The 27,963-nt window shown below is 46.3% G+C and overlaps 1 protein-coding gene across 1 annotated transcript in view; it reads right to left on the minus strand.

The window, feature by feature from the left end:
* Nucleotides 1-19,863: 19,863 nt before the first annotated feature.
* Gfod1 (glucose-fructose oxidoreductase domain containing 1) overlaps nt 19,864-27,963 on the minus strand; it is a 100,389-nt gene continuing 92,289 nt past the window's right edge. The window contains exon 2 of the mRNA XM_021180943.2: nt 19,864-26,752. Within this exon, the coding sequence (XP_021036602.1) occupies nt 25,833-26,752 (920 nt within the window). The 3' untranslated portion in view covers nt 19,864-25,832. The remainder of the gene's footprint in view (nt 26,753-27,963) is intronic.

Raw genomic sequence — 27,963 nt, forward strand, 5'->3', positions numbered from 1 at the left:
AGCCACCATCCAAGTCTGAACCTGCAAGGCTTCAGAACCTTGAGTTTTTCAGCCTCTCCTTGTGGATTTCTCCCTCCATGGTGGTCAGCTACCCCCGCAGGAAATGGACTAACATCAAATGTAACAGGTGGTTCTGTCAGGTCAGAGGAGACTTCCTGGTGGGGTCCCAGGAAATGAAGGAGTTAATTTACTGCTGTGTGCATGAGGAGTCTGTTTTAAGGGCACTGTGAAACCACTAAGGGGGAAAGTCATGAGGTGGCCTGCTGGACTGGACACTCGGGTGCTGCACATGGGTCTTGGGGTGGTGAACACGCATCCCTGGATGGTGTCTTGACATTCCCATTTGGTTCCCCTGTGGGCCTATTAAGCCCAATTAAGGGTCATTTGCTCTAGAGAGATTACATTTTGACTTCCACCTCTCTGTGATTGAGCTCAAACTCAATTTTAAATTTAAGTTCAAGTCAGGTTTAGCTGTCTCCGAATCATTGGTCGTCATTTTCACGATATGAAACTGTCTCTGACAGCAGGGCACAGACGGCGAGGCTTCTCAAGCTGCTAGTTAGGCAAAGCACTTCTCATTTGACTTCCCTGTAAAACAGGTGATGGGGAACTATATGGCACGTTGGTCTATCATGGGGATTGAAGAGAAGAAGCCCACGAAGCTCTTATGGTTATTCCCATAGCTAAAGCATGACAGCTACTGTGTGGTCATAAAAAGATAAAGAAATATAAGAAAATGTTCTAAGGGGGTGTAGTAAAGTGTGGGGGAAGAGGGTGCCTCAGTGGGCCCATGCCAAGGCATCCCTCCCCCGAGGGACCAGGACACATGGTATAGAGTAGAGTTAGAGAGTATAGAGTAGAGTTTATTAAGGGCATGGGGAAGGGAGTTCAGAGGGTAGTAGAGGCAGAGAAAGGCAGAGAGAAGGAGAGAGTAGAGAAGTAGAGGCCGGCCATGACCACGTGGGGTGGGGGAGGGAACAAGGGGGAAAGAGAGGCAAGAGAGAGGTAAGAGAGAGAGGAGGGGGCAAGCAGCCCCTTTTATAGTGGGCCAGGCCTACCTCTCTGCTGCCAGGTAACTGTGGGGGTGGAGTCCAGACAAAATACCAACAACTACACCAGGAGTTTGATAAGCTGGGCTACAGGGGGAGGGCCCTCTTTGTCATCAATGCAGAGGAGCTTGAGGGTTTAGCAGGGGGAGGTCAGGCATCTGCATCTGTGCACCTGCATAGCACACAGAAAGAAGTGGGAGCCACGTCACAGGGTTGCGCCTCATGAGAGAGAGATGGGGATAGTTACTGTGCCTTTGCCATGAAGAGACGCCAAGACCAAAGCAACTCTTATGAAAGAAAGCATTCAGAGAGAGCAGAGACTGGGCCTGGCATGGGCTGTGAAACCTCAACCCCGACCTCCGGTGACACTCTTTCTCCAACAAGGCCACGCCCCCTAATCCATCCTAAACAATTCACCAACTGGGATGAATGTGCAAGTATCTGAGCCAGTGAGGGCCATGCCCACTTTAAACCACCAGAGACGGAGAGACTGTGTGTGCATGGTATGTATGGTGTGCTGAGGATTTGACCCTAGGGCCTCTCACATGCTAAACAAATGCTCTCTGACTACTAACTGAGCTACTGCTCAACCTTCAAACACAAGCTTTTGCCAAGATGGAAAGGTTTCTTTTTGATGTTGGTGTGGGGAACTGGCAGGAAATAGGCACAAGGCAACACCTTCTATTGAGGGCGCACAACTCATCGAAGAACATTTCTTTTTTTTTTTTTTAAAGATTTATTTATTTATTATATGTAAGTACACTGTAGCTGTCTTCAGACACTCCAGAAGAGGGCGCCAGATCTTGTTACAGATGGTTGTGAGCCACCATGTGGTTGCTGGGATTTGAACTCTGGACCTTCGGAAGAGCAGTCGGGTGCTCTTACCCACTGAGCCATCTCACCAGCCCCGAAGAACATTTCTTTAGAGCCCACTCTTTTCTAGGGACTTTCCCTCATTGCTAAGACTTGGTACCTAACACAAAACGGCTTACAAACAGGAGGAAGTGTTTCGTCTGGCTCACGGTGAAGTCATGGCAGTGGGAGGCAGCTAGTCACATTGCTTCCGCAGTCAGGAAGTGCAATTGATGGATACTGGCGTTCGGCTGGCTTCTTCCTTTCTCCCTTTACATTTTATTCCTCCTGGGCTTCCATAGAATGATGCCATCTGTGTTCAGGATGGATCTTCAGTCAAGCTGGCAGTACATTGTAGCAAGCAGATAATAAATGAGACACGACGAATGAGTACATTTATTTTTTCAGAAAGAAGAGATAGGTAAGGAGAATTTTGATTGAGCATTGCATACCTACTTACTTAAAGGACAGCGAGGTCGGAGAGATGGCTCAGCAGTCAGAGCACTTATTCTTGTACAAGACCCTAATTTGATTCCCATCACCCACATGGTGGTTTAAAAACACCCACAAGCCTAGTTCTATGGGATCAAATACCCTTTTCTGATCTTTGTGGGCACCAGACATGCATGAGGTGCACAAACAGGCAAAACACTCATACACATAAAATAAATCATAAAAAAAAAAAAAAGAAAAAAGAAAAAAGGGCAGGGAGGCTAGTGTGCTTGGGATGGAGACAGAGAGACTGCAGAGCTGTCAGAGTCGTCAGAAAAGTGTATGGGAAGGCCAAGCCAGTTTAGTCCCTGTGAGAACGTGGCCATTCCTCAAGGGAAACCGGAACTCCCCTCAGCTGACTTCATGTACGAGAGACAGCATTGGTTGCTGTACTGCAGAACAGACTCCAGGGGACTTGGATACAAGCACATGGGGCTGACTAGACAGTTGGGCAAAGGATGATAATGGTAATGACTTGGACCAAGGAAATCTTGAGGGACAGGGGGGCAGGAGGGAAAGTCATAGATATACTTCTCTCTGTGTGTATACATACATGGGTATGCATACGTCTGCACGTGTCCATGTGCTTGTATGTGCATGTAGAGGCCAGAAGTTGGTGTCTGGTGTCTTCCTCAATCACTCTCCATTGGAGGTTTTCTGAGACAGTGCCACTCAGTTATCCTGAAACTCACTGATTTAGCTAGACTCAGTTGCCAGCAAGTACCACAGATATCCTGTCTCCATCTTCCCCACACTGGAAGAACAGGCCTATGCCTCTCTGCCTTGCTTTCGTCTGAGTTCTGGGCATGAAACTCGGGCCTTCATGTCTCCAGCCTACAGATATACTTTCAGATCAAATCAGCTGGATTTCCATTTTGATGTGAAATGTGAAATATTTGAACCAGCAGCACTGTCTAGAGTTGAGCCGGAGCAACTGGGAAAAAAAATGAGAAATGTTGCAGAAGAGGAGTGTTTTGGAATATTGGTTTGAAATGGATGTTTATGGATTTGGTTTGTCGTGAGTCTGGAGAATACAACTTATCAGTCACTTCCAGCTGAGAGCTCGCCTTCATTGTCTGCCTGCAGTAACAGAGCTGGCTCCTGTAAAGGCTTTCATTCGCCTTCTAGCCTGCTCTCCTATTTATTAGCAAAATGCACTGGAGGGACAGGCACAGCAAGGAGGGTACTTCCCATCAATGTTTCATGGTAGATCCCGGCAGTATAGTGGCTGCAGTGCCCAGTGCCTTCAGAGGATGACAGCCTACAGCACAAGGCACTCTCTTGGGGGTAGCTTTCTCAAATCCTCTTGTGTAATTTTGTACACGTTCTTAAGTGAAGCATCAACCAACAGATAGTTTTTGCCATTGCTCAAAGGGACTGTTCTTCCTGAGTCCAATCAAGGCAATGCCCCAGCTTCCTATAGACGCTGTTTCCTCAACTGAGCCTGGAGCTCAGCCCTGGGGTGCGAGGAGAAGAAGCTGCTTTCTGCTATGTATCTTTCATGGTTGTTCCAACTCAGCTCTAGGGTGATGGCTGCTCCTTCAAGCTGCCGTTCCTGAATTTATCAGTCTTTATCCACCACTGGCCAACTCTCTACCATTCCAGTCCCCCATAATAAGTATAAGACAATGTCCCTCTCCAAATTACTGCAAGGTGTCTGTCTCCTGGTTAGATCCTGACTGATGTGGGAGATTCAGGAAGCATGTAGACAAATGAGGGCTGCCAGCAGAAAAAGTCTCCTTAGGACCACATGGTCACCATGGCAGTGGGCCCAGAGATCCCAGTGTTAAAAGATCAAGGAGAAATGGGAAAGTTGGCACAAAAGTCAAGAAAGGAGCCACAGCAAGGTAGCACAGAAAGAAAGATGTTCCTGGAGGTCACGATTAATACATTTAACATGGTGGGAGTGACCATTGGTGTCAAATACAGTTTGATGGCATCAGGGTTGTTAGACTCTGTGAAGAGTTCATTCCAATGCCCGGCAGTGGTGGCACACGCCTTTAATCCCAGCACTTGGAAGGCAGAGGCAGGCGGATTTCTGAGTTCAAGGCTAGCCTGGTCTACAGAGAGAGTTCCAGGACAGCCAGGGCTACACAGAGAAACCCGAAAACAAAAAACAAACAAACAAAAACACCAAAAAAACCCAAGAGTTCATTCTGGATCGTCCTTAAGCTCCTGTTTGGGCATTAGAGCCGTCGGAGTGTGGCTGGAGCCTAGTGAGTGAGATCCTCTGCCGGTGATTCTAAGTTGCAGCCTCTCTCTAGGATGAGGATTCTTAATCAGGATCAGGTTAGAAGGCAAACAGTCTTCATGAGAGAGAGATGGGGTAAAGATTCACTTGGAGCTGAGCAGGGAACAAGCACGCATACCCTGGACACACCTGGAGGCCTCCTGAGGCCCCACCCACTATCTCAGCAGCTCTTTGTTGAAGCAGGGAGGGTTTGAGGGCTTTGCTCTCCGGCCTCTGGAGCCACAGGGACAACTGTCAGCCTAAAGGTAAACTCAAATTACACTTAACTGGGTCCCTAAAGACCTCTGGTGCCACAAGGCACACTTGGGTGTGGAGGAGGAAGAGAGGGTATTTTTGGTTAGGCATCTGAGCCGAATGTTTGCAGAACACACGGCTCATATTGGTAGAGTGTGCTGCATCCTAATTGCTAGAGGCAGGACCATGTATGTGGCTGGCCTGCTACCCAGGACGGAAAAGCCAGAACCGAGCATGGATTGTTTGGTTTGCTTTCATTTGGTTTCAAGATAAGGTCTTGGACTAGCTGTCCTGGAACTCACTCCATAGACCATGCTGGCCTCAAATTCAGAGCTCCACCTGCCTCAGCCTCTAGAATGCTAAGATTAAAGACATGCGGCACCACTGCCGGGCTCCAGAAATTTGTTTTTTAATGAGGCAATTTTGTGGTGGTGGTGGTGGTGGCGGTGGCGGTGGCAGCTCCTGAGCATGGATTATATGTGTTTGCACCACTGAAAGTAAAAGGTTCTGGTCGGGAGGAGGGTATAGGGGACTTTTGGGATAGCATTTAAAATGTAAATGAAGAAAATGTCCAATAAAAAAGAAAAAAAAAGCCGGGCGTGGTGGCGCAACCTTTAATCCCAGCACTCGGGAGGCAGAGGCAGGCGGATTTCTGAGTTCGAGGCCAGCCTGGTCTACACACACCTGGAGGCCTCCTGAGTTCCAGGACAGCCAGGGCTACACAGAGAAACCCTGTCTCGAAAAACCAAAAAAAAAAAAAAAAAAAAAAAAAATAAAAGGTTCTTTATGTACAAGTACAGATCAGTCATTGAGTGTGGGTGTGGCTACGCAGGGTGGGTGTGGCTACGCAGGGTGGGTGTGAGAAGTACAACAGGAAGCTAGAAGTCAGAGGACAATGCACAGGAGTCAGTTCTCTTCCACCATGTGGATCCTGAGGAATCAAACTCAGGCCCTGAAGCATGGCAGCATGCGCCTGCACCCTCTGACCCATCTTATGGAAAACAGTTCTGAGACAGCTGTAAATGGTCTGCGGATCAGCTGCTTGGCAGGTGGCAACTGGAACAAGACCTTTCTCTCCAAGACACAGCAGGAGGCTCAGAGCAGTTTCTACCTCTGCAGAGCTTGGGTTGGATGCTGTCTCTCACCTGGCAGGGCAGATGCTGGGGCTGCAGACGTAGGATGGGGTCGGATAGCAACCTAATCTTAGAACATAGGGAACCGCGAAAGGGAATGGTGGGCCATGGAGTGGCCCACAGTCTCTGATTGTCACAACCAGGTCTCACCATACTGCCTTCCATTTCTCCAAGATGGACTTTGCCTAGGCCAGGAACTGCTAAGTGGCCCAGAGGAAGGATGCATGGATAGGCAAGTTCGAGAAGGACTAGAGGAGTAGCTCAGTCCATAGAGTGTCTGCCTGGTATGCACAAAGCTATAGGTTCAGTTCCCAGCACCACACAAACTGAGTGTGCTGGCCTGTGCCTGTAATCCCAGCAACTTGGGAGGTAGAGGCAGGAGGATTGGAAGGTTAAGGTCATCTTTTGTTACATAGTGAATTTGAGGCTAGCCTGTGCTGTATGAGACTTTTGGGAGGGAGGGCAAGGAAAAGAAAAGAAATTCTAATGGGGATGATGGAATATATAGCTCATGAATATGTGGACAGGTAATGCTGGTATAAGCTGAGATTGTCCACAGAAGTGGCTGTTAGATTAGGTGCTAGAACACAGGAAAGAGAACATTAAGTCTAAATGGCTCAGAGCCACTTGTCAACAAACCTCAAAATACTTCCCTGAGATGCTGAGATGTTGGGTGTGTAGAGGCATAGCCAACACTCCAGGAATGGAAACAATGGAGGAGATTGCAGATTGCTAGTCATCTCACCAGCAGTACCCTACTGACCCTGTGCAGCCTCAGTGGATTCTTGACAGACAGGTAGAAATCTGGTGTTGCCATGACTTGTCCAGGTCACTAAAGCCCTCTTGGCAAATGTGTGACTCTGTGGCCTGTGTAACCTGGGTAATACCTGCAACGCTTCTCTCTGGATCTGAGCTGAGAAAACCTGCCTGGGAGTGGATTTCAGTGCTGTGTTGTAAACCAGCCTTCTCTTCCCTCCATCCTGACCTGCTCCCGAGTCTGTGGGTCAGTAGAGCGCCACTGAACTGCACAGAGCTGTGAGCAATGCATCACAGGGGATTTAACTTATCTGAACACATCACTTGTGAAAGGGCTTTTTGTAAGCCCTTTATCTGGGTCAAGGATGCTAAATCACTGTTAAAGAAAGCACAAGGAGGCTCTTCACAGATAGGGGAACAAGACTCGGCTGCTGCAGACTCCCGCGTCTGTGACCAGGCTTGAATGGCTCCACAAGCCCTGGCCTCATTCTGCAGCTTTCAGTGTGGGGGATGAAAGGCAGTTCAGAGCTGGAAAGAGTCCTGTCCTGGAGTCGCTAGCTGTCAGTGCTAATGAGCTGTCTGCAGACCTCTGCCAGGCTCAGAGGGAGCCTTTCATGTACTCCACCTGTGTTAGCAGCCGCATATAAGGAAGATTTGTTGCCCTAAAGAATTACAGATGCCCCCTTTGCTTTGAGACTCTCCAGGGTAAGAGGGGTTCATAAGGTGGCAGAAGAGACAAAATGAGACTATCCATTCCCAAGAGTTAGGCTGGCTTCCCTGGCCAAGGCCAGAAGGTGGCGCTGTGGTTCAACTACTTGAGACGTTTTCACGTTTGTGTTTCAGTGCCGTAAAATATGCATAACGAAAGTCTTAATTATTTTTAAGTTTATTGTTCAGTGTCATTTACTAATTCATATAACTGTGCAGCCGGCTCAAATAGCTCCAGAACTTTATGAGGTTGTGTGTGAGTGTGTTCCTGGGCTGTCCTGGAACTCAACTCACAGAGAACCTTACTCAGTCTCCTACTCCTCCCATAAAACAGTGTTGGCAAATCTGTTGCTCCTCCAGCGCCAGCAGCAGTGCCTTTCTTGGCTATGCTGTTAGATTATAGGTAAAACTGAATTTTCCTTCCCCTCCTCCCCCTTCCCTCTCTCCCGCTCCGGTCCATAGGTTTATTTGCTTCTCATTACAAACGGTTGTGAACCACCATGCGCGGTTGCTAGGATTTAAATTCATGAGCTCCGGAAGAGCAATCAGAGCTCTTAACCAGTGAGCCATCTCACCAGTCCAGAAAGCTGAATTTTCAACGTGCATCCAAGCCTGCAGGTGGTTCCACTTAAGATTGCCATGGAGAGCAGTATTTTATTGTTGTTTTTATTTTGTGCGTGTGAGTGTTTTGCCTGCACCTATGTCTAAGCACCACAAGAGAGCTCTATCCTCAGGGGACAGAAGAGGACAAAGGATCCCCTGGGACTGGATTTCAGACAATTAAGAGCCAGTGGTGGTTTGAATAAGAACGGCCCTTGTAGGCTCATCTATTTGAATGCTTAGTCAACCAGGAAATGGCACTGTTTGGAAGGATTAGAAGGTGTGGCTTTGTTAGAGGAAGTGAGTCACTGTGAGAGAGCTTGGATGTTTCAAAAGCCCAAGCCAGGCCCAATGGCTCTCTCTTCCTGCTGCCTGCAGTTCTTGATGTCAAACTCTCAGCTATCCTGTTTGCCTGTGTGCCACCATGCTCCCCACATGAAGCAAGCCCCAATTAAATGTTTTCTTTTCATAAGAGTTATGGGGTCTCTTCACAGCAATAGAACACAAGAGACATAAGACAGAGCTATACTGTGGGTACTGGGAATTGAACTCCAAGTCCTCTGGAAGTCAGCACTCTTAACTGCTGAGCCATCTCTCCAGCCCCAGTATTTTTATTTTTAATGAACACATAATTGTACAAGTGTGTAAAGATAAAGCCACAATCTCAGATATTTAATATTTCGTTATATTTGGAACTTTAAAAATACTGTTTTGAAATACTCAAATTAAATGCACACACAAACACAGGGCCATTTGACATCAGAGGTTACCCTCTTATCCATCCACTCTACCCATGAGCCATCTCTGTCTCTGCCCCACTCCTCCTCAGTGCCTGGCTTGTTTCATGCAATGCCTTCTAGTTCTACTCACTTTGCCTTAAATGATAGAATCCCATTCTTTTTATGGCTAAAGAATACTGTTATGTGTGAATGCTACACAGTATCTTTATCCGTAGAACACATCCGTGATGCATTCCTAAGTTCATCCTGTCTCATCTATTGCTGGTGCTGCTTCCATGGGTATAAGTGGAGCTGTTTCTTCTACATCCTCAGTGAGAGAGTCTGGATCTGCCACCTCTCCCCAGGGACTGCTCACCTCTATAAGCTTGCCACCTCAGGCATTTGTCACAACTGTAGAAAGCCAGGGCACTGATTTCATCGCCTTATATATCTGCACAGAGGCACTTCTCTACTTTCCTGCAGAGCCCACAGTGTTCGTTCTCTGTGGTCACTGTACTAGTTTACATGACCACGCTGTGTAAGCCCTCACTTCACCGGTGATCATCCTAAGTGGAGAGAGATAACTTAGGGTAGGTTTTTTGTTGTCCTGGATATGATCAGTACATAGCATTTTGTCAGATACCTACCTGTTGGCCTTTTAAAATATTGTCTGTTAGCATTTTGTCTAAGTTCTGCCCCACAGTTACCTGGCAACAGCCAGGCCCAGGCATGCCTGACTCACTATAAAAGGGCTGCTTGCCCCCTCTGCTCTCTCGCTCTTGCCTTCTTGATCCTGCTCTGTCCTCTGCCCCCCCGCCCCCCCACGTGCTCATGGCCAGCCTTTACTCCTCTATTTCTCCCTCCTACCCCCACTCCAGCCCTCTTCTCTGTCTCTAGTACCCTCTTGACTCCCCTCCCCATGCCCTGAATAAACTCTATTCTATACTATACAGTCCCTGTGGCTGGTCCCTCCGGGGTAAGGGATGCCTCTGCATGCACCAAAACATATCCCCTGTCTCCTTTTCTTTTTATAAACACATCATCTGTTGACAAATGTCCATTCAGGTCATTGGTCCATTTTTAAAATCAGATTGCTCAGCTCTTTTGTTTTTGCTGTTTTTCTGGGATTAAAGGCATGTACCACCACTGCTCAGCTTGAGTCAGTTTTCTAATGAGGTGCACATCTATTTCCTTCTGTGTGTGGGTAGTTCGTTTCCCCAGCACAGTTAATTGAAGAGATTTCCCTTCCTCTAATATATGCTCCTTCAGACTGGCACAAAACTTGGCTGAAAACGTGTGGAGCTGTTTCTACCCTGACCCTTTGGCTGAAGTGTGACTTGTAGTTTGTTTTGAAGAGGGACACTGTAATGCCTCCAGGTCTCTTCCCTTTGCTGAGAATTGCTTTGATTGGTCTGAATCTTCTGTCATTCCACATAAATTCTAAGAATGTTTTTTCTGTTTCTGTGGTATTTTGGTAGCAGTTGCCTAGAGTCCATCAGTGCAAGGACATCTTGTTTTTCACTGATTTTTTTAGGTTAGCATATGGTACCATGGATTTCATCGTAATCTCTTCATATGTCTGAGTCATTATATTTAGTGCTCTTTTGTTCCCTACTCCCGTGTCCCTCTCCACACTAAAGCTGATTTCCTTTCTTACCCCATTAGTTTCTCCTTCTGCTTTCATTCCTTTCTTTAATTAAAAAAAATTTTATTTATTAATTTTATGTCTGTGAGTACACTGTTACGGTCTTTAGACACACCAGAAGAGGGCATCATATTTCATTACAGATGGTCATGAGCCACTATGTGGTTGCTGGGAATTGAACTCAGGACCTCTAGAAAAGCAGTCAGTGCTCTTAACTGCTGAGCCATCTCTCCACCCTTCTTTCTGCTTTCTTATCACAGGTATTTCATGTATCCTCTCCATCCCTATTCCCCACCTCCCTTAAGTTCTCTTCCTGGCAAGATGGCTTAAGCAGTAAAGAGTACTTACTGCTATTTGAGAGGACCCCAGGTTGGATCTCCAGCACACACATGGTAACTCACAACCTTCTAGAATTCCAGTCTCAAGGAGACCCAACACTTCATCTGGCCTCCATGGATACTGCATGCTTGTGATGCACAGACATATACACAGGCAAAATACTTAAGCACATAAAAATATAGCTCAAATCAGCCCCCAATTCTTTAAAAGATCTCTTCCTCTCATTTTATAATCCTCTTTCAAGTTTTATGACCTATACACACACATGCTTACTCACACCCATGTACAACATGCACACATACACACATACCAACACCAATACGTATAACTGTAAATCTAGAGTCTATGCAGAAAAGAAAATGTCATCTATCCTTCTGAGTCTGGCTTGTTTCTCTGAAAACAGTGATGCCCATTTCCATCCATTTTCCAGCAGATGCTATGATTAGAATTTCCTTTATGGGTACATAACATCCCACTGTGTGTAAGTACCATGATCTTTGGTTTCATTTCCTTACTATTGTGAGCCGTGCAGCAAGTAACATGGATGTTCAAGTATCTCTGAGCTGTGCCAACTTAAGAGTCCTCTGGGCACAGATGCGTCCTATGGTCCTATTTTCAACTTTTTGAGGAATCTCCACCTATCTCCACAATGGCTGCACAAGCGTACGTGCCCCCAGCAGGCAATCAGGGCTCCTCCTCCCCGTGTCCTCCTCGGTATGTGTTGTCATTTGATATTTCAGTCATTCTGACTGGGGTGGGATGGACTCTGAGAACAGGCTCAGTTTTCATTTCCCTGATGGCTGAGGGCGCTGGACACTTTAAAAAGTATTTATTGACCATTGCTTGTTCTTCTCTTGAGAGCTGTCTCCTTAGCTCGCCAGTTCATTTATTGACCAGATGGTTCTGTTTCACTTTTACAGCTTTTTAAGTATCCCAGATATTAATTCCTTGTCTTATGCATAGTTGGAAGAGATTTTCCCCCATTCTGTGGGCTCTCTCTTCTGGAAGTTCCCTTTACTATGTGAAATCCTTTTCGTCTCATAAATACTGCGTGTTAACTGTTGACACTGCTTCCTTTCCTATACAGTCCTTTTCAGACCATCCTGGCCATTGCCTATGTCTTTAAGTATTTCCCAATCCTATTCCTCTAGCTATTTTCGACATCCTGGGTCTTACATTAAGGTCTTTGATCAGTTGTGAATGGATTTGTGTGCAAGGTGAGCGATCCATGTGTCTTAGTTAGGATTTCATTGCTGTGAACAGATACCGTGACCACAGCAACTCTTTAATTTAATTTAATTTAATCATTTAATTGGTGCTGGTTTACAGTTTCAGAGGTTCAGTCCATTACTGTCATGGCAGGAAGCATAACAGCGTGCAGGCAGACATGGTTCTGGAGAAGCTGAGAGTTCTACATATTGATCTGCACCTAGCAGGTGACTGTATCACTGGATATAGATTGAGCATATATGACCTCAAAGTCTGCCTCCCCAGTGACACACTTTCTCTAACAAGGCCACACCTCTTCCAATACAACCATACCTCCTAATAGTGCCACTCCCTATGGCCAAGCATTCAAACCCATGAACCACACCTCTGGCTTCATTCTTCGACCTTGGACTACCCATGTTCCTAGCACCATTTGTTTCAGAGGCTCCTTTTGTTTTGTAAGAATGTTTACATTTATTAAGTTATTTTCTGAGTGAGTGTGCGGGTGTGTACGCCACAGCATGCATGCAGAAGTCGAAAGACAACATGAAGGAGGGAGCTAGTTGGTTCTCTCCTTCAACCACGTGGGTCACAGGGATCAAATTCAGGTTGTCCGGCTTGGTGGTCCTCCAGTGTTGACAGCTTTGCTAAGAATGTGATGGTTGCCACCGTGTGAGCTTATTTGTGGGTACTCTGTTCTGTTCCAATAATTGGTATGTCTGTGTTTATGCCAGTGCCGTGTTTTGTTACTATGGCTCTGTACTGTATTTTGAGATCAGGCATTGCGATGCCTCCAGCACTGTTCTTTCTACCTAGGATTTCTTTGGCTAGCCAGGATCGTGTGTACTTCCCTGTGAACTTTAGGATTTTTTTCCCTACTTCTGTGAAGAATGTCATTAGGATTTTCATGGAGATTACTTTTGGACATACAATAATTTTCACACAATACTATTTCTGCCAAATCCATGAGCATGTGAGGTTTTCTCACATCTTTTAGTCTCTTCTCTGATATTTTTTTTCAAGTGTCTTTAAGTTCTCAATATGAAAGTCTTTTTCATGCCGGCCTGGGATTTGGTTCAGCAGTTGGGAGCACTTCCAGAGGACTGGGGTTCAATTGCTAGCCTCTACATGGCTAACAGCTATCTGAAATTCTACTTCTAAGAGATCTAACACCCTCTTCTGGTCTCAGCAGGCATCAGGCACAGTGTGTACAGACACACATGCAGAGAAAACACACGTACACATAATATTTTTAAAAACATGTTTAAAAGGTTTTTATGTCTCTGGTTAGGTTGCTCGAGGTTTGGGTGGACTTGGCTGGTTTGTGTTTTTCTTTCTTTATTTGTTGTTGTTGTTGTTGTTTGTTAGTTTAGCAATTGTGAGTGGATTTTTTTTCCTGATTCCTTTCTCAGCAACTTTTTTTTTTTTTTTTTTTTTTTTTTTTTTTTTTTTTTTAATTTTTAATTTTTTTTTTTTTTTTTTTGTAGAAAAACTACTTTCCTCTCCTGTTGTATCTTACCATCTGGCTGAAAGCATTTATCATATTCATGAGTTTGATTTTAGAATCTGTAAGGGTATTTGAAATATAAGAATCATGTGCTCTGCAAATAGGGATAATTTGACTTGTTTTCCCACTTGCATCCCTTATATTTCTTGTAGCATCGCTCTAAGGCTTTGAGTGCTATATTTAAAGAGTGGCAAGACTGAACCCCTGACTTTTCCCCGAGTTAGAGGACCTGCTCTGTGTTTACCACTAGTGTTGGCTACCGCTTTGTCATGTGTGACCTTTTTTATGTTGAGATTTCTTCTTTTTATTCCTAGTTTCTTGAAGCCATTTTAAATCTTTTTAAAATTTTTATGTATATGGGTATTTTGGCTGTATGTATGTCTGTGCATCATATGCATGCAGTGCTGGGGGTGGGGCAGAAGAGGGCATTAGATCCCTGGGACTGGAACAATTACAAGCCACCATGTCAGTGCTGGGAATTGAACCCAAGTCCCTAGAAGAGCAGCCAGTGTTCCTAACTACCATGCCATTTCTCTGGCCCTTCGGAGGCTTTTTACTATGAAGGGATGTTGAACTTTGTCAAATGCCTTTTCTGCTGTGAGATGACCAGGTAATTTCTAACCTTAGGCCTATTTACATGCTGGGTTTCATTTACTGATTTGTGTACGTCGAGTCAATCTCGTGTCCCTGGAACAAAGCCATCTGTTCATAGTGCATGATCTTAATGCAGTACTGCATTTGGCTCACAAGATTTTATCGGGAACTTCTGCATCTCCATTCATTGGAGAAACTGTCACATAGTTTTCCTTCTTTTTTTGTATCCTCATCCAGTTTTGCGATCAGTGCAATTGTGGTTCCATAGAATGGGTCTGATGGTGTCCCTTCTCCTTTTGGTTTAAAGAACAGTTTGGTGAGCATTGGGGGTAACTTTTCTTGAAAGGTTTAGGGAGATTTATTACTGCCTTGAATGGTTATTAGGGACCTGCTTGTGTATTTATATTTGGTTTAATTAAAACTTTTTTCCTGTCGGGCATGGTGGCGCATGCCTTTAATCCGAGCACTCGGGAGGCAGAGGCAGGCGGATTTCTGAGTTCGAAGCCAGCCTGGTCTACAAAGTGAGTTCCAGGTCAGCCAGGGATATACAGAGAAACCCTGTCTTGAAACAACAACAACAAAAAACTTTTTTCCCTTTGATTTCTTCATTGCTCTATTAATCATTCAAGAGAACATACCTAGCTCCCTTGTACAGTTTCTAAAGTTCCCCTTGTTCCCAGTTTCTAGTACTATTCTACTATCACTAACAGAGGAGGCATATAAAATTACAAATTCATACACTGAATAGTTCAAAGATCTTCACAGGGCAGCATTTTTTTTTACTTTTATTTATTTTTTTATTTTTTTGGTTTTTCAAGACAGGGTTTCTCTGTGTAGCCCTGGCTGTCCTGGAACTCACTCTGTAGACCAGGCTGGCATTGAACTCAGAAATCCGCCTGCCTCTGCCTCCCGAGTGCTGACAGGGCAGCATTTTTAAACATCCCTATGATACAACAGGGTTTATGGTAGGAAACTGTAGTTGCTAACGTTCCCCTTGTTCCCAGTTTCTAGTATTACTCTGCTATTCCTAACAGAGGTGGTATATACTTCTCCTCACCATCGGCCTCTTCCTCATTTTAAATATTTTCACATGTACCTTGTTATTTGTACATCCTTATAAAAATTGTACATTATAAACATACATTTAATTGTGATATTTCATGTGTTAACATACTTTGGTTATTTACTTGTTTAATTTTTGAGACTTATTTTGTGGCCTAAAATAGTCTGTGCTGGACAATGTTCCCTGTGTGATGAGAAGAATATACATTCCACAGCTTTTGGATGTCATGTGTTGTTCCATGCTTAGTCTTAGGCAAATGTCTGAGAAGCAGCAGAGTGTAATGTCCTGTAAATGGCTGGTTTGTTTAGTCTATAGTATAATTTAACCCTAGCGTTCTTTGCTGCTTTATGTTACAATAGTTTTGGGTCCTTCACCAGTCTGTTGTTGAAAGTGGGTACATATTATCTCCAAGGGTCAGAGTATTAGCATTCATCTCTTCTTACAGAGCTAATCATGTCTTCAAGAGGACAGGGGATAGGGAAAGAGGCAAAGGAGGCCGGGGAGGAGACCCATCATCGATCGGCAGGAGATGAAGTGAAGGGGATACAGCATGTGTCAGGTGACCAGGAAACAAAAGTGACTGAAAAGCACTCACTCTGCATGGATGGTTTGGATGCATGGTGGGGTCCAATGGCAGGATGGATGGATGGACAGATATAAGCAAGAAAGAGAGGCTGCTCGCAAATAAAGGAGAACCTGGATGTCACAGGAAATCCAGCAAGGCAGGAGATCCAGATCTGACCCACAGAATTGGTTAGAGAGTCCCAGGGATAAGAAGCCAGAGACTCCCATGTTGAGCTTCCAGCTCTGCAGGTCAGGTAGGCTATGCTGGGAACTTCCACAGAAACATTCTCGTGTAGGAAGAGAAAGGAGACTGGAATGACAGGTTCTCTGGCTGCTGAGAAGGGCAAAGAGGCCCTGTGTATGCCAAAAGATAATGGCACACACTGAGTGGTAAGGGGCCAAAAGACCCAGGACAGGTGATAGGAGAGGGTGAAGTAGAGGCTTTTGTATCTTTGCAGGGTGGGGGTGTGGGGGGTTGAAGGGGGGGCAATTTGCAAATGGGAAAAGCACCAAGAAAGGAGGGACCCAAGAGATGGCACTTACTTAAAACACAGTGGTAGACACAGAACATTTCTTTCAGCAACTGCCAACAGCTTGCTAGCTTTGGACAGCCAAATTTCATAAACTTCCTGCAGAAACTCCTCCCCCATCCTTTCTCACCGTCGTCCTCCTCATACAGGCTGTTCTTGAATCACAGATTAAAGGCTGTCGGCCGCAAATAGCTCCTCTCCCACGTCCCACGTAGCTCCTGCGTAGCTCATGTGAGTTGGCTTATCTGCATAGCCTTCCGTTATCTTGGATGCCCAGCTCTCGGCCCTTTCATCCATTTTCTCCCTTTCATCTCTTCTTACCCTTGACATGCTCCAATCCTTTTGCCGCTGCCCTCTCTTCCCCTTGCCATCCCCGTTATGGCCAGCCCCGCCCTCTTTTCTCTCCTGCCTCCTCTGTGACCTGCTACATGTTGTCCCTTCACAGCTGGATTTCCACACGGCTGCTATTCCCTGGCCAGTTCTGTCTCCTGCTTTCTGCCAGGAACCTGAGTATCAAGTTCAGCTTCCTCAGCTTAGCACACTGAAAAGCCACTTCATCTGTTGGTGAACTTGTCCCAGATGAAACCCAAGAACATAGTGGGTCTTTAGGCTGACAGCATGACACAGGGTCATAGATCTGCTTCGCCCTTGCTGGTGGGGTATCTGAAGCAATTATGATTAACCCTTCCCAAGAGGGTCTCTAGCCTTACCCTAACCTAGCCTTGATTGCAACTCTCTCGTTCTAAGAATTAGTGGCTTGGGATGGTTCTACTAAGCCTTAACTTTGTACACAAGCACCCCCCCCCCATCACCTTAGGGTCCCTCTTGTTTTTGTTTTTTGTTTTGTTGTTGTTGTTGTTTTGGTTTTTTGGTTTTGTTTCAAGACAGGGTTTCTCTGTGTAGCTCTGGCTGTCCTGGAACTCACACTGTAGACCAGGCTGGCCTCGAACTCAGAAGTCCACCTACCTCTGCCTCCCAAGTGCTGGGATTAAAGGCATATGCCACCACTGCCTGGCCTTTGGGTTGTATTGGAATAAGAATTCTTGATTGTAAAAACTGTTGTTTCGAGTTGCTGACTGAAGGTTTGTAAAAACATCATGAAATTGGGGCTGACATTACAGACTGCAATAAGTCTAACTGCATTTACGTTGCCTTGACATTGGATTTGGTATTTTAAAACATTGGGGGGAGGGGTGGGGGGTGCCACACGTGCATATGGAGGTCAGAGGACAACCCTTGAAAGCTGGCTTTTTCCTCCTTCCATCCATGATCTGTCAAAGAGCAAACTCAGGTTGTCCGGCTTAGCTGTAAGCACCTTTACCCACCAAGCTGTCTCACCCACCCAGGGTTGGTATAAATAACCCAGAGATGATTTAACGTTTATGGGAGGATCGTATAGGTTCTGTGGTATACCGCTCCATTTTACAGAGAGGACCTGAGCATCCATGGGCTTGGGCACATGCATGGATGCTGGATCAAATCCCCCTTGGATACCAAGGGACTATAATTGCCTGAGAAAGCCTCCCTTGAGTTACTTATCCTATTTTCACAGATGGCTGAAGGGAAAGAGTGTGGTTTGATCTGTATGTAATTAGCAGATAAAGGTATTTCTGTAATTAGTACAACATTTGAGAGGAAGCCCAAGCAACCAGGTCAGATTCCGTGGTGTTATCTTGCAGACCTGTGGTTGAGCCTCAGTCATCGCTGAAGTCACCCCTCAGGAATTTACCCAGCAGATGCAGACTGAGAGATAAGAGTCAAAGGAAGCCTGGACTTGAACAAGCAGGCAAAGGCATTTGAAGGGCTTTAACTGGCACCGATTTCTTAGAGCAGTGTTTGGTTCTAGGGAGCTGCAAAGCTGTGTGTGTTTGTGACTTGGCGCCAACCCCGTGGAAGGGTGTGTCCTTTCTGTCTCATCTAGATCTCTTGAACAGTCTTTCAATGGGAGCAAAGTCCAGAGAGCCCCAGGCAAAGGGACCTTTCCCACTCAGGGAAAGAACAAAGCAGACGTGGCTCAGTTAGTGGGAACTTATTGCTTACATTAAGGCGATGGTATTTCTCCCACCTTAATAAAATTTCTGCATACTTTGCATACATGTAATTCATCATAAAATACATCAGTCATTTCATTTTTCAAATGGAGCCAACCAGACTTGTCATGATAGGTACTAAAATACATGAGATTTAAAACAACACTAAACAAAATCCCAGCACTTGAGAGGCAGAGGCAAGTAAGTTACTTGGTTGCATAGTGAGTTTCAGGACAGGTACGGCTATGTAGAGACTCTGCCAGGAAAAAAAAAAAAAAAAAAAAGGAAGGGAAACTAGAAGGTGGGTCTGTTTATGGTTGGGATGCATTGACAGACAGACATGAGAGGATATGTGAAGTTCCCTTGACCCATGAGTAGCCTAGGGCATGCTGGGAAACCGGCCATTGCATTGAGCAGTCGTCAGGAGCCCGGAAGCCATCCCAATCCATGATTCCACAAGACGCAGAACAGATTGAGCATGCCTTGTCCCCACCTGAGCCTGTGTTTTTCTGATGCTAGAGGTTCTTGCTTCACTTTCTGATTTGGGGGATTTGGGGTTGACGTTTGGGGATTTGGGGATACATGAATAATGGTCGAGCATCTCTAATCCGAAAACCCGAAGTCCAAATGTTGCAGAGTCCATTATGTTGACACCCAAAAGGGTTTCAGGTTCCGGAGCATTTGGGGGTTTCAGATTTTTCAACCTATACGATTCTTGGTTTATGAAGCAAGAAATGATCCCAACTTGGGAACAGTCAGCATCTCACAGAAAGCCCACGACATGAAAAAGAATAGGCAGCTCCTAGCTCAAAGATGTTTGAGCTCAAAGTGCTTAGGTTTGTGACTTGCACTGAGCCTTGATTCCCAGGATAACCTGCTGGGAGAGGTATAGATGCTGTCCCGCCCCCTCAACAATGCCCCGCCCCAATCTGGGCAGGAGGCTCTTATCCACATTGCCTTGATTAGCACTGATGAGGTTCACTTCCTGGCAGGCTTTCTTTATGTGTTTTAGCAGTGTTTGAGAGTGGCCATTTTGGACTGAGCTTAACTGTAAGTTTGCATGTCATGGGGGAAGTCTCTATAGCCTTGGCCTTCCCTCTGCTGTGTTGTATCAGAGTGAACAAAGATGCTCTTATTGGCAGAGAATGTACTTAAACTCCCGATCCTCGATCCTCTTGTCTCTACTTCTGGAATAATAGCATTTGGTGACATGGGCCATCAAACAAGATTTATGATATTGAAACAGAAAATTCTAAAATTTGCTCCTCTGATAAAAAAGCTGTGCTTTTATCATATTCTCTGGTCTAGCCTTTGCCACACACTCAAACATGCATGTAGACACGCACACGCGTGCGTGCACGGGCACACACACATAGGTCCTCTCCATTTCAACATTTTCAGAATGGTTTGAGGCAGATCTCTTGAGTCTGTAGTCAGTAGTTCCCACCTGTTTAGCTTCATGGATACTGGCAGAGCCTCATCCCAGAGCTCCCACCCCCACCGCCGTCTGCTTCAGAGCTCACAAACTGGGCAGCCCCCAAATAAAGAGCCCCTGGGGTTAGAAAGACAAGACCAGGCTGGAATCACCTCTTCTTCAAAGACTTTATTTGCCACTTTCATCCTTTCTCCCACCAACGCTCAACCCATCAAAGCCATTCATGGACAGGGGAAGCGATGTCAGAACAGCTGGGGCAGCTGGCTGAGCATATCGACCCTGACCCAGAGCATCACACTGGCACCAGTGGGGCATCATCCACTCAGGAGCCTGGCACTGCAGATCCCGAGGGAGGGCAAGCCACCTCCAGCTCCGTAACGATTTGCCTTGAGAACACCAAGCACAGCTGCAGTCACTGTCCTTTTTTCTTTTAAATTTCTTTTTTTTGTTGTTGTTTAATAATAGAAAACAAAAAGTAAAACCTTCTATAATTTATAAGCTATTTTTTTACTATCTACATTATATATAAAATATAGACTCTGTTTTACTTTATAACACACATCTTTTCCCTTTGATAAATAACTTTAAAATATCTAGTATACATGCCTTGACTTTATATATATATAAGTTTGGTTTTTATACATATACATACATATACACCCATGTTTGTAAAACAATAAATATACACTAGACAATGACAACCAAACCAATGCAATTTCAGTTTGTTTTTAAAAAAAAAAAAAAAAAGAAATGAAAAAAATGACAGACTATAAAAGCACCAGGCAGCAAACAAAGCCATAGTTGCTTGAAGGTTCTCCCGCCCCTAAACCAGGGACAGGGCAGAGTAAAGGAGATCAGATCAGATCACAGGCTTTTGCTTCTTCACCTGGGATGTCACGGAGTACTACAAATAAGCCACTGCATTTCTTAGAAGCTATGGGGCTCATTGGACAGCCTAGCCCTTGTGGTGGCTGCAGGGGACAGCAGACAAACGGTGACAGGGGACTCCATGGCCCTGACAATTTCCCGGTCCAGGCAAGGCTTGAACGCTGCACTGAGCATCAAGCATGTCAACTAGAATGCTGTTCTTATCACTCTGTTCTCTGCTGGCGTAAACAAGGGGCTGCAGCAGACTTGAGAGAACTCAGTAGTGCAATACATCAGTAGCCTGGGAGAGAGCCAGAGGCTGCAGTGGCCCTCTCAAGGGCTCCAGCAGATAAGGACCCTGATGCAGGGGAGAAAAGGCCAGTTGGGTCTGCTAGCTTCTTTGCACTAATGCAATCACTCAGACTGATAAACTCTGAGGAAACCACATCACCGCAGAGAAGTTCTAGAAGGCCCAGCTAAATGCAGAGCCGTAATCCACCTGCTGGATGCTGACCAGAGTGAGCTAGCAGAATAATACAAGCGCTAGGGATGGCTCTGGAGCCATACTTCAGACTCCTGACACCTCCCTTCTTCCACCCTTGCCCAAAGGAAACAAATAGGATTGTCTGACAGGTACCTAGTTCCCCAGTGTCACCCTGTCCTGCAAGATCCGGGGTTTTGGTGGGCAAAGGAAATCACCAGTGAATGGAGCAAGAGTCACAGACTAGTCAGAGTGAAGGTTCACATCCAGCAATAGGACAATAGCCTATGAGTAGAGTGGGCCTTATGTCCTTCTCAGGGTGAATAATACCTGGTTCTCTGTCCCCTAGCCTCCAGAGATGCATAATTAGAGATTACCCTTTTGTTGTTGTCACAAGGTTTTCTGAATACTTTCAAGATTTAATTGAGGCTGGAGGTATGGCTGAGCAGTAGAGAGCTTGCCTGGCATGCACAGAGCTATCCCTAACGCATATCACATCTGTAAAATACAGGTCTTCCTGTGACAGCTCAGCGAATACTGTCCAGTGCAGTGCGGGTCTGAGCTCATCAGCTAGGCAGCTTAATGGCCTGGATGAGCCTCCCTTTCTTGTGTGGTAGCCCTGAAGGTACAAGACATCAGTTACAAACTGCAAATCAGGAAAAAATGGGCTCCCCAACCCTGAATCTAAAGAAGTGGGTGGCCACGGCCATTGTGTTCCTCCCTGGGGTGTTTGATAGATGACACCCTGAAGTCCTTTCATATGCAGCTGGGTCGACTTTCTCAGGGCATCAGCAGCAGAGTTGATTTCCTCCAGTGCTCACTAGAAAAGGAGGATGGATCAGAAACCTAGCACATAGCCCACAGGTCAAGTTCAGTAGCTACAGTCAGTGGGCTAGACGAAATAAGAAAGAGCTTGGTGGTACAGTGCTCAGCTAAACCCCAAAGTCTGCACCTGTTCCTGGGAAAAGATGTCTTCTTCCTATGCCCCACAACCAAGTCCAAGACCATCTATGATAGCCAATGATGCTTAGAAAGTCTCCAGGGAGAGGGTGCTGCTCCCCGGATGTGGTTGCTCCACCCACATGAAGAAAACACACGTGCAAGCGTTCTTACAGACTTGTTAGCACATTGTTCTAGTCAGAGCAAGAATGGATATGATTTTTTCCTGTAGTTTATAATGTTTGTATGACTAATGAGAAATTTATCAGAATTGTGATTTTAGAACTTTCATGTGAAAAATGTGTCAGGAAAAATGTTAGGCTAAGGTTGGTTGGATTGTTTCTTCTAAATTACCTAAGAAAAATGTGAGTGAAAGGTGAAGCTTAGGAATAAGTCATGAAACATAAATTTTTCACTTGAGGCTGTGGGGTGATTTAGAAGAGCTTGCTGCATAAGATGTTATGTTAAATAAGACGTTGATGAGCTTAAGGCAGGAGCCTCAATCATTACTTCTGATCACTGATGGCTAGAATGTTGTGTTTGCCTGAGGAGATGTGTCTCTGTTGTTGCTTTGTCACTGGGCTGTTAATTTCTTAGGCCTCTTTACAGTTGCTGGACAGTTTATGATCATAGCTTCTGTGGGATATTTGGATTCATAGATTTTCTTTTTGTTGGGCTGGGAAGGTAGCAAGAGAGGACAGACATTTGAATACCTAATTGTGAAAGAATCAGTTTCTTAGGTGTTTTTTCTAAAAACAAGCATAAGATTACTGAATAGTTTGCAGAGTGGTTGTTTATAATTACTTTTTAGTCTCTGTAATCAGAATTTCTGTGAGCCTGGATTATATGTATACATGGAAATTTTGAATATTTCTTTATAGTATGCTGTTTGGTTTGATTTTGAATGTTTAAAATTAAAGGAAAAAAATTTAACATGTGTGTTTCAGTCTGTAGACCAAATGAGAATGTTAATGCTTAAGTTCTGGGAAAGAACCCCTGGAGATAGGTCGGCAGCTTGACTTGAGCCAATGGGAAATTGGTTGAAAGTAACAAACTCAGTGTTTCAGTTCAGTTCCACCCACAAGCAGCAGACGTGTAAGCAAACGTGCAATAAAAGTAACGTAAAAAAAAAAAAAAAAAAAAAAGTCTCCAGGGCCGAGGGCTGCTGAGTCACTTAAACATCAACATGGGAAAGTCTGCTTAAAAGCAGCTAAGTGACATTTCCATCTGGGAAGGGGGTAAAAAACTACATTTTCTGCAGCTGTAACTGCCAACCTGCTGCCACCCTGCTCAACTGTGGCTGTTGTGGACCCCAGGCCACGCCTCTTCTACTGTTGCTCCTTGAGGTGGGAGCACGCCCCCTACAGGGCTCCATGAGGAATGCTTTCCCGGCCAGAACAACAGAAGTACAGACAGCGATTTGCTCACTCATTGTGTGTGGCTTTGGGCATGTCACATCTTCATGTATACATAGAGGGAATGAGACGGTACCCAGCGCTATCTTTGTAGATGATGATGTGTCTACAAGACTCTGCGTTCGGTGGGTGAGCCGGGTGGCACTGTACCTTGAGTGCTGACGAGACCTGACCCAGAGATGTGCTGCCAGGAAAACTAAGATGCAAGTTTACCACTGAGAAGAAGTCTTAGAGGAACTCTTAGAGGAACTGACAGTGACTACAGAGGAGTCCTAGACTCTTAACTTGGCAGATAAACCCAGGGCATTCCCATACATATGTGTGTGTATGTATACATACACACATTATATATATACCTGCTTTAAAATCTCTGGGAACCCTGGCTTTTAGTAGAGACCATCAGCAGTATTTATAAAAGGATGGGAGCAAGCAAGGCAAGGGGAAACTGACTGGAAAGGCTCCTAACAGCCTCTGTAGGCTGGGTTATTGCCAGGACTTACTTAGATCCAAGTTGTTCTGCAGAATGTTGTCAAGAGCTTGGGGCTTCAGCCTCACACTGCTCCAGCCAATCAAGAATGTGCACATGGAAAGGCAAGAGCTTTAATCACAGCTTTTTGGGGTAGCTGGGATGGGGGAATTACTGACTCGGAGAGCAATTTAGGAGAGCAGGGATCCCTAAAAATGTCTATGATGTGCAGAGTGTTGTTCTGATCCAATAACTGCAAACCTGGAACACTGTTCATGAGGGGTGGCAGCAAATCAAAGCCTCGGACGGTTTCAGTTGTATGATGGTGTGTGGGGGGGGAGCTGGGGGGGGGGCTTCCTTAAAGGACAACACCTGCCTCTTTACACTAGAGAAGGACCATGATTCTGCTGGTGTGTGTGGCCTCCAGTATGACTGTCTCTGTGAATTACCAGGGCCCCAGGGAGGAACGCTGACTGGACTCAGGCCGACTACTTAGAGTCTACATAGCCAGCTTATGGTTGGCAAAGCCAGCCAAGGAAAAGACAACACTCCCATTTTCAAAACGTATGTCACTTGCCCTTTCTCTCAGGACCAGACTCGAATGTCTTAGTGATACTTGAGGAGAGCAAACATTTACAAAGGTGTGCCTACCTATGTGACAATAGGCGGTGTCTCTGTAAGTTAGTACTTGGTCATCTCTAGTTTCAAACTGGGGGGGGGGGGGTAAAAAGACTAGGCAAACAGGAGGGGAAGAAAAAGATTTGTTTGTTTGTTTTTTCCAACTTGAACCTTCTCTACCTATATGTACAGGCCTCTCCAGGCTCTGTATCCCTGTTTTAGAAACACTGAGAGTTATGTGCCCTGTTGGCTTTTTGTTTTAATACCTATTCAGAAGTTTCCAGCTGTCAGAATCCTGAGAGCCAAGGCCAAAGGCAAGGAATAGAGCCTTGAGTCTTCTTAAAGGGAAAGGGACTCTAGGGGGTGAAGCCACAGGCTTCTTGTTTAAGTCTACAAAGCTCAGCGTCCTAAATGTCTTTCTTCAGCTTGGCAGTTGGAGCTTACAGCGACTCTAGGGCTGGCCTCATGTTTCCTCCTTTTGGGGCGCTCATATTGCTACACCCAGGGTTGCAGGCGCCCCACCCAGGCAGGCAGCTGCAGTTTTAAGCCCATGCCACATGTAGCGGTTCTCAGCGCTGCCTAGAGAGCCTCTTGGCAGGACTATTGATCCACAGCCACGCCCTGCTGAAGGAGGACTCTGAAGTAGCTCATTGTAGCTTGTTTGTCATCTTGGTCAGCTCAGAGGCACAGCTTACGGCCTCGTTGGCTGCCCGTTACTCTATACCGCACTAACAGCAACGAGCCAGGTAGGTATCTAATGCTTCCTAGAAGACAGCAACCAAGGGAGCGGTGCACTTTTCCTGCAGGTTCCTAAAGCAAAACACACAGTGGCTTCCCGGAATTACAACTTTCTCAAAGGCTCGCCCCCCCACCCCCCTCCACCGAAAACCAAACCAAACCAAAAACCCTATGTAGGCATTTGATGAAGTGTCCTCTCCTGCCAGTGGGGGGCGCTGACAGAGAGCCTAGCTCTGGCTGAGCTCCTCATTTGATACACAGCCTTGGCTTGCAAAGAAGGCCGAGGTCTGTGGATGGATGAGGTAGGGCAGGGGGCAGCCCCTCCTTGCTTCTCACAGTAATGGACTGCAAAGGTGCTAGTTAAACTTTCTTCCTTTCATCAGATACCCAATTAGGATGGCACGCCTTTCTGAATATGACATCGGCCCACCACCATCACCTGTGACTTGGGCCCTCTACTTAGGACGGGGACCACCCTACATGCTGTGCATTCATGCTGCCCCTTCCATAATCCCCACCCACGGCCACCCACTCCACAGTGCATTTCCTCCTAGCTGGCCCCACGCAGCAAGCAGGTCAAGTCCACCAGGTCCCAGTGCTAACAGTAAAGGGACATCCTGCTTCTGCGCATGGCCTCACTGATCAGGTAGGCAGGGCTCAGCTCTGGCTCCTCGGTCATGATGGCAATGTTCTGCCACTCTCCAGTCTGACTGGACCTCTTGATGGTGTCTACCACGCAAAGAGCATACAGGCAGTCGTCGAAGGTGGCAGCCATGGTAAGAGGCCGGCCGTCCCACGTGCGCCGGTCATCTTGATCCTGGAAGGCCTGGCGCACTGCCTGCATCATCTTCATGGTGCCCCGCAGGTAGGGCGAGGGGATGTCGCTGAATGCCTTCTCAGGCAGCAGGGAGTTGCTCACGGATGTAGTATCCTGAAGCAGCAGCTCCTGCTCTGGGGCGCTGTTGCGCTGTCCATAGAGGTCGGTGCCCACCGCCAGGAGCCGCCCAGCGGAGCCCACCACGGTCACGTCCTGCTTGAACTCTCCAGGCACATTGAAGTTCAGGGTAACGGTGCAGCACACTCCACCCTCCAGCACCATCTGGAAGGTGCAGAAGTCATCACTGGTGATCTGACGGATGCCCTTGATGTGGTCCGTCTGCTTGACAAAGGTCTTGAGTAGCCCGTGGACCTTGACAGCCTTCTGGCCCGTGAGGAAGGTGAGCAGGTCGATGATGTAGGTGCCCACGGAGTGCAGGCCGCCACCACCCATCAGGTCGTCGCAGCTCCAGTTGTACTTCTTGCCCAGCAGACTACCGCTGTGCACCTGCACCTCGCACACCAGCAGCTCGCCCACGTAGCCCTCTTCAATCAGCTGCTTCATGCGTACGAAGGCTGGCAGGAAGCGCAGCACGTTACCCATGATGCTCATGAGCTTCGGGTAGTAGTGGGCCGCTGACATCATGCGGAAGGCGTCCAGCGGCGTGGCGGTACGGTCACAGATGACATTCTTGCCTATGCCTGGAGAGAACAAGAACAGAAGATCAGTGGCCCTGTCTGGAGGGAGCCGCTAGGGGGCGCTGCTGCCACCGAGGGAGTACCACGCTAGAGGAGCCCCCTCAATTCTCCAATTGGACAAGCTAGCCAAACAAACGAGACTGTTGCAAACTGCAGAAAGAAACACAACAGATACCCACACATACGCACACACCTAGTTGTAGCCCTTGGTGACAACCTTAAGCATACAGAATGCCTGAATCTTCTTGCCAGTTCTGAAAGATGGTGGTTTGGCTGTCCCCGGTCTCAGGACGGCACAGGCCTTTGTAACTCCTAGAACCCAAGTGAGGATGGAGGCTCTGGCAGAGGGATGAAGTAATGACGGTTTGTACCACTAGATGCCATGCACCCGTATCACACAGTGCTCTGACAACAGGTCCACGCTGCCAAGGACAGATGCTCGTGCAAACAGATAATCCATACAAGGTTGAGTGACCAATACAGAGAGCCTCTGCATTACACCTGTGGACTATGGGCTCTGGCTACACTCTATGCTATACCCAACCTTGTATATACCCTATCCTTGAATACCATAAGCAACCTCTAGAAATCAAAGAAAAAGGAATGTCCAACACACACAGTTCCTGCCCCAAGGGTGCTTTGTACATATTATTTAACATAAAAACCCTGGGAACTGTGTAGATGGCCAAGAATGGGTAAGAAAGTGTAACCTTCAAACAGAAGAGTGAGCACTCCAGACACAAAGGCAGGTGAATCTCTGAGTTCGAGGCCACGCTCGCCTGCAGGGTGGGTTTCAGGACACCCGACGCTACACAGAGAAATTCTGTCTGAAAACGAAACCAAACTAACAGTGAGTCATGACGGGAGATGGCACCCACAAAGACCATTCAATGACAAAAGCAAGATGGCTGGGATGCAGTGGTGCATGAACAGGCTATGACTTCATCTCCCCTTAAAGAGACAGAAACGAGCTGGAAGGGAAACTTCACGACTCTTAACTCTGGTTGGCCTCTCCTCCTCTTTCATAGTGTTAGGACCTGACGATCTTTTTTTGTTTGTTTGTTTTTGTTTTTGTTTTTTCAAGACAGGGTTTCTCTGTGTAGCCCTGGCTATCCTGGAACTCACTTTGTAGACCAGGCTGGCCTCGAACTCAGAAATCGGCCTGCCTCTGCCTCCCAAGTGCTGGGATTAAAGGTGTGTGCCACCACCGCTTG

The sequence above is a fragment of the Mus caroli genome, chromosome 13 (genome assembly GCF_900094665.2).
Source record: "Mus caroli chromosome 13, CAROLI_EIJ_v1.1, whole genome shotgun sequence".
Classification (NCBI taxonomy): Eukaryota; Metazoa; Chordata; class Mammalia; order Rodentia; family Muridae; genus Mus; species Mus caroli.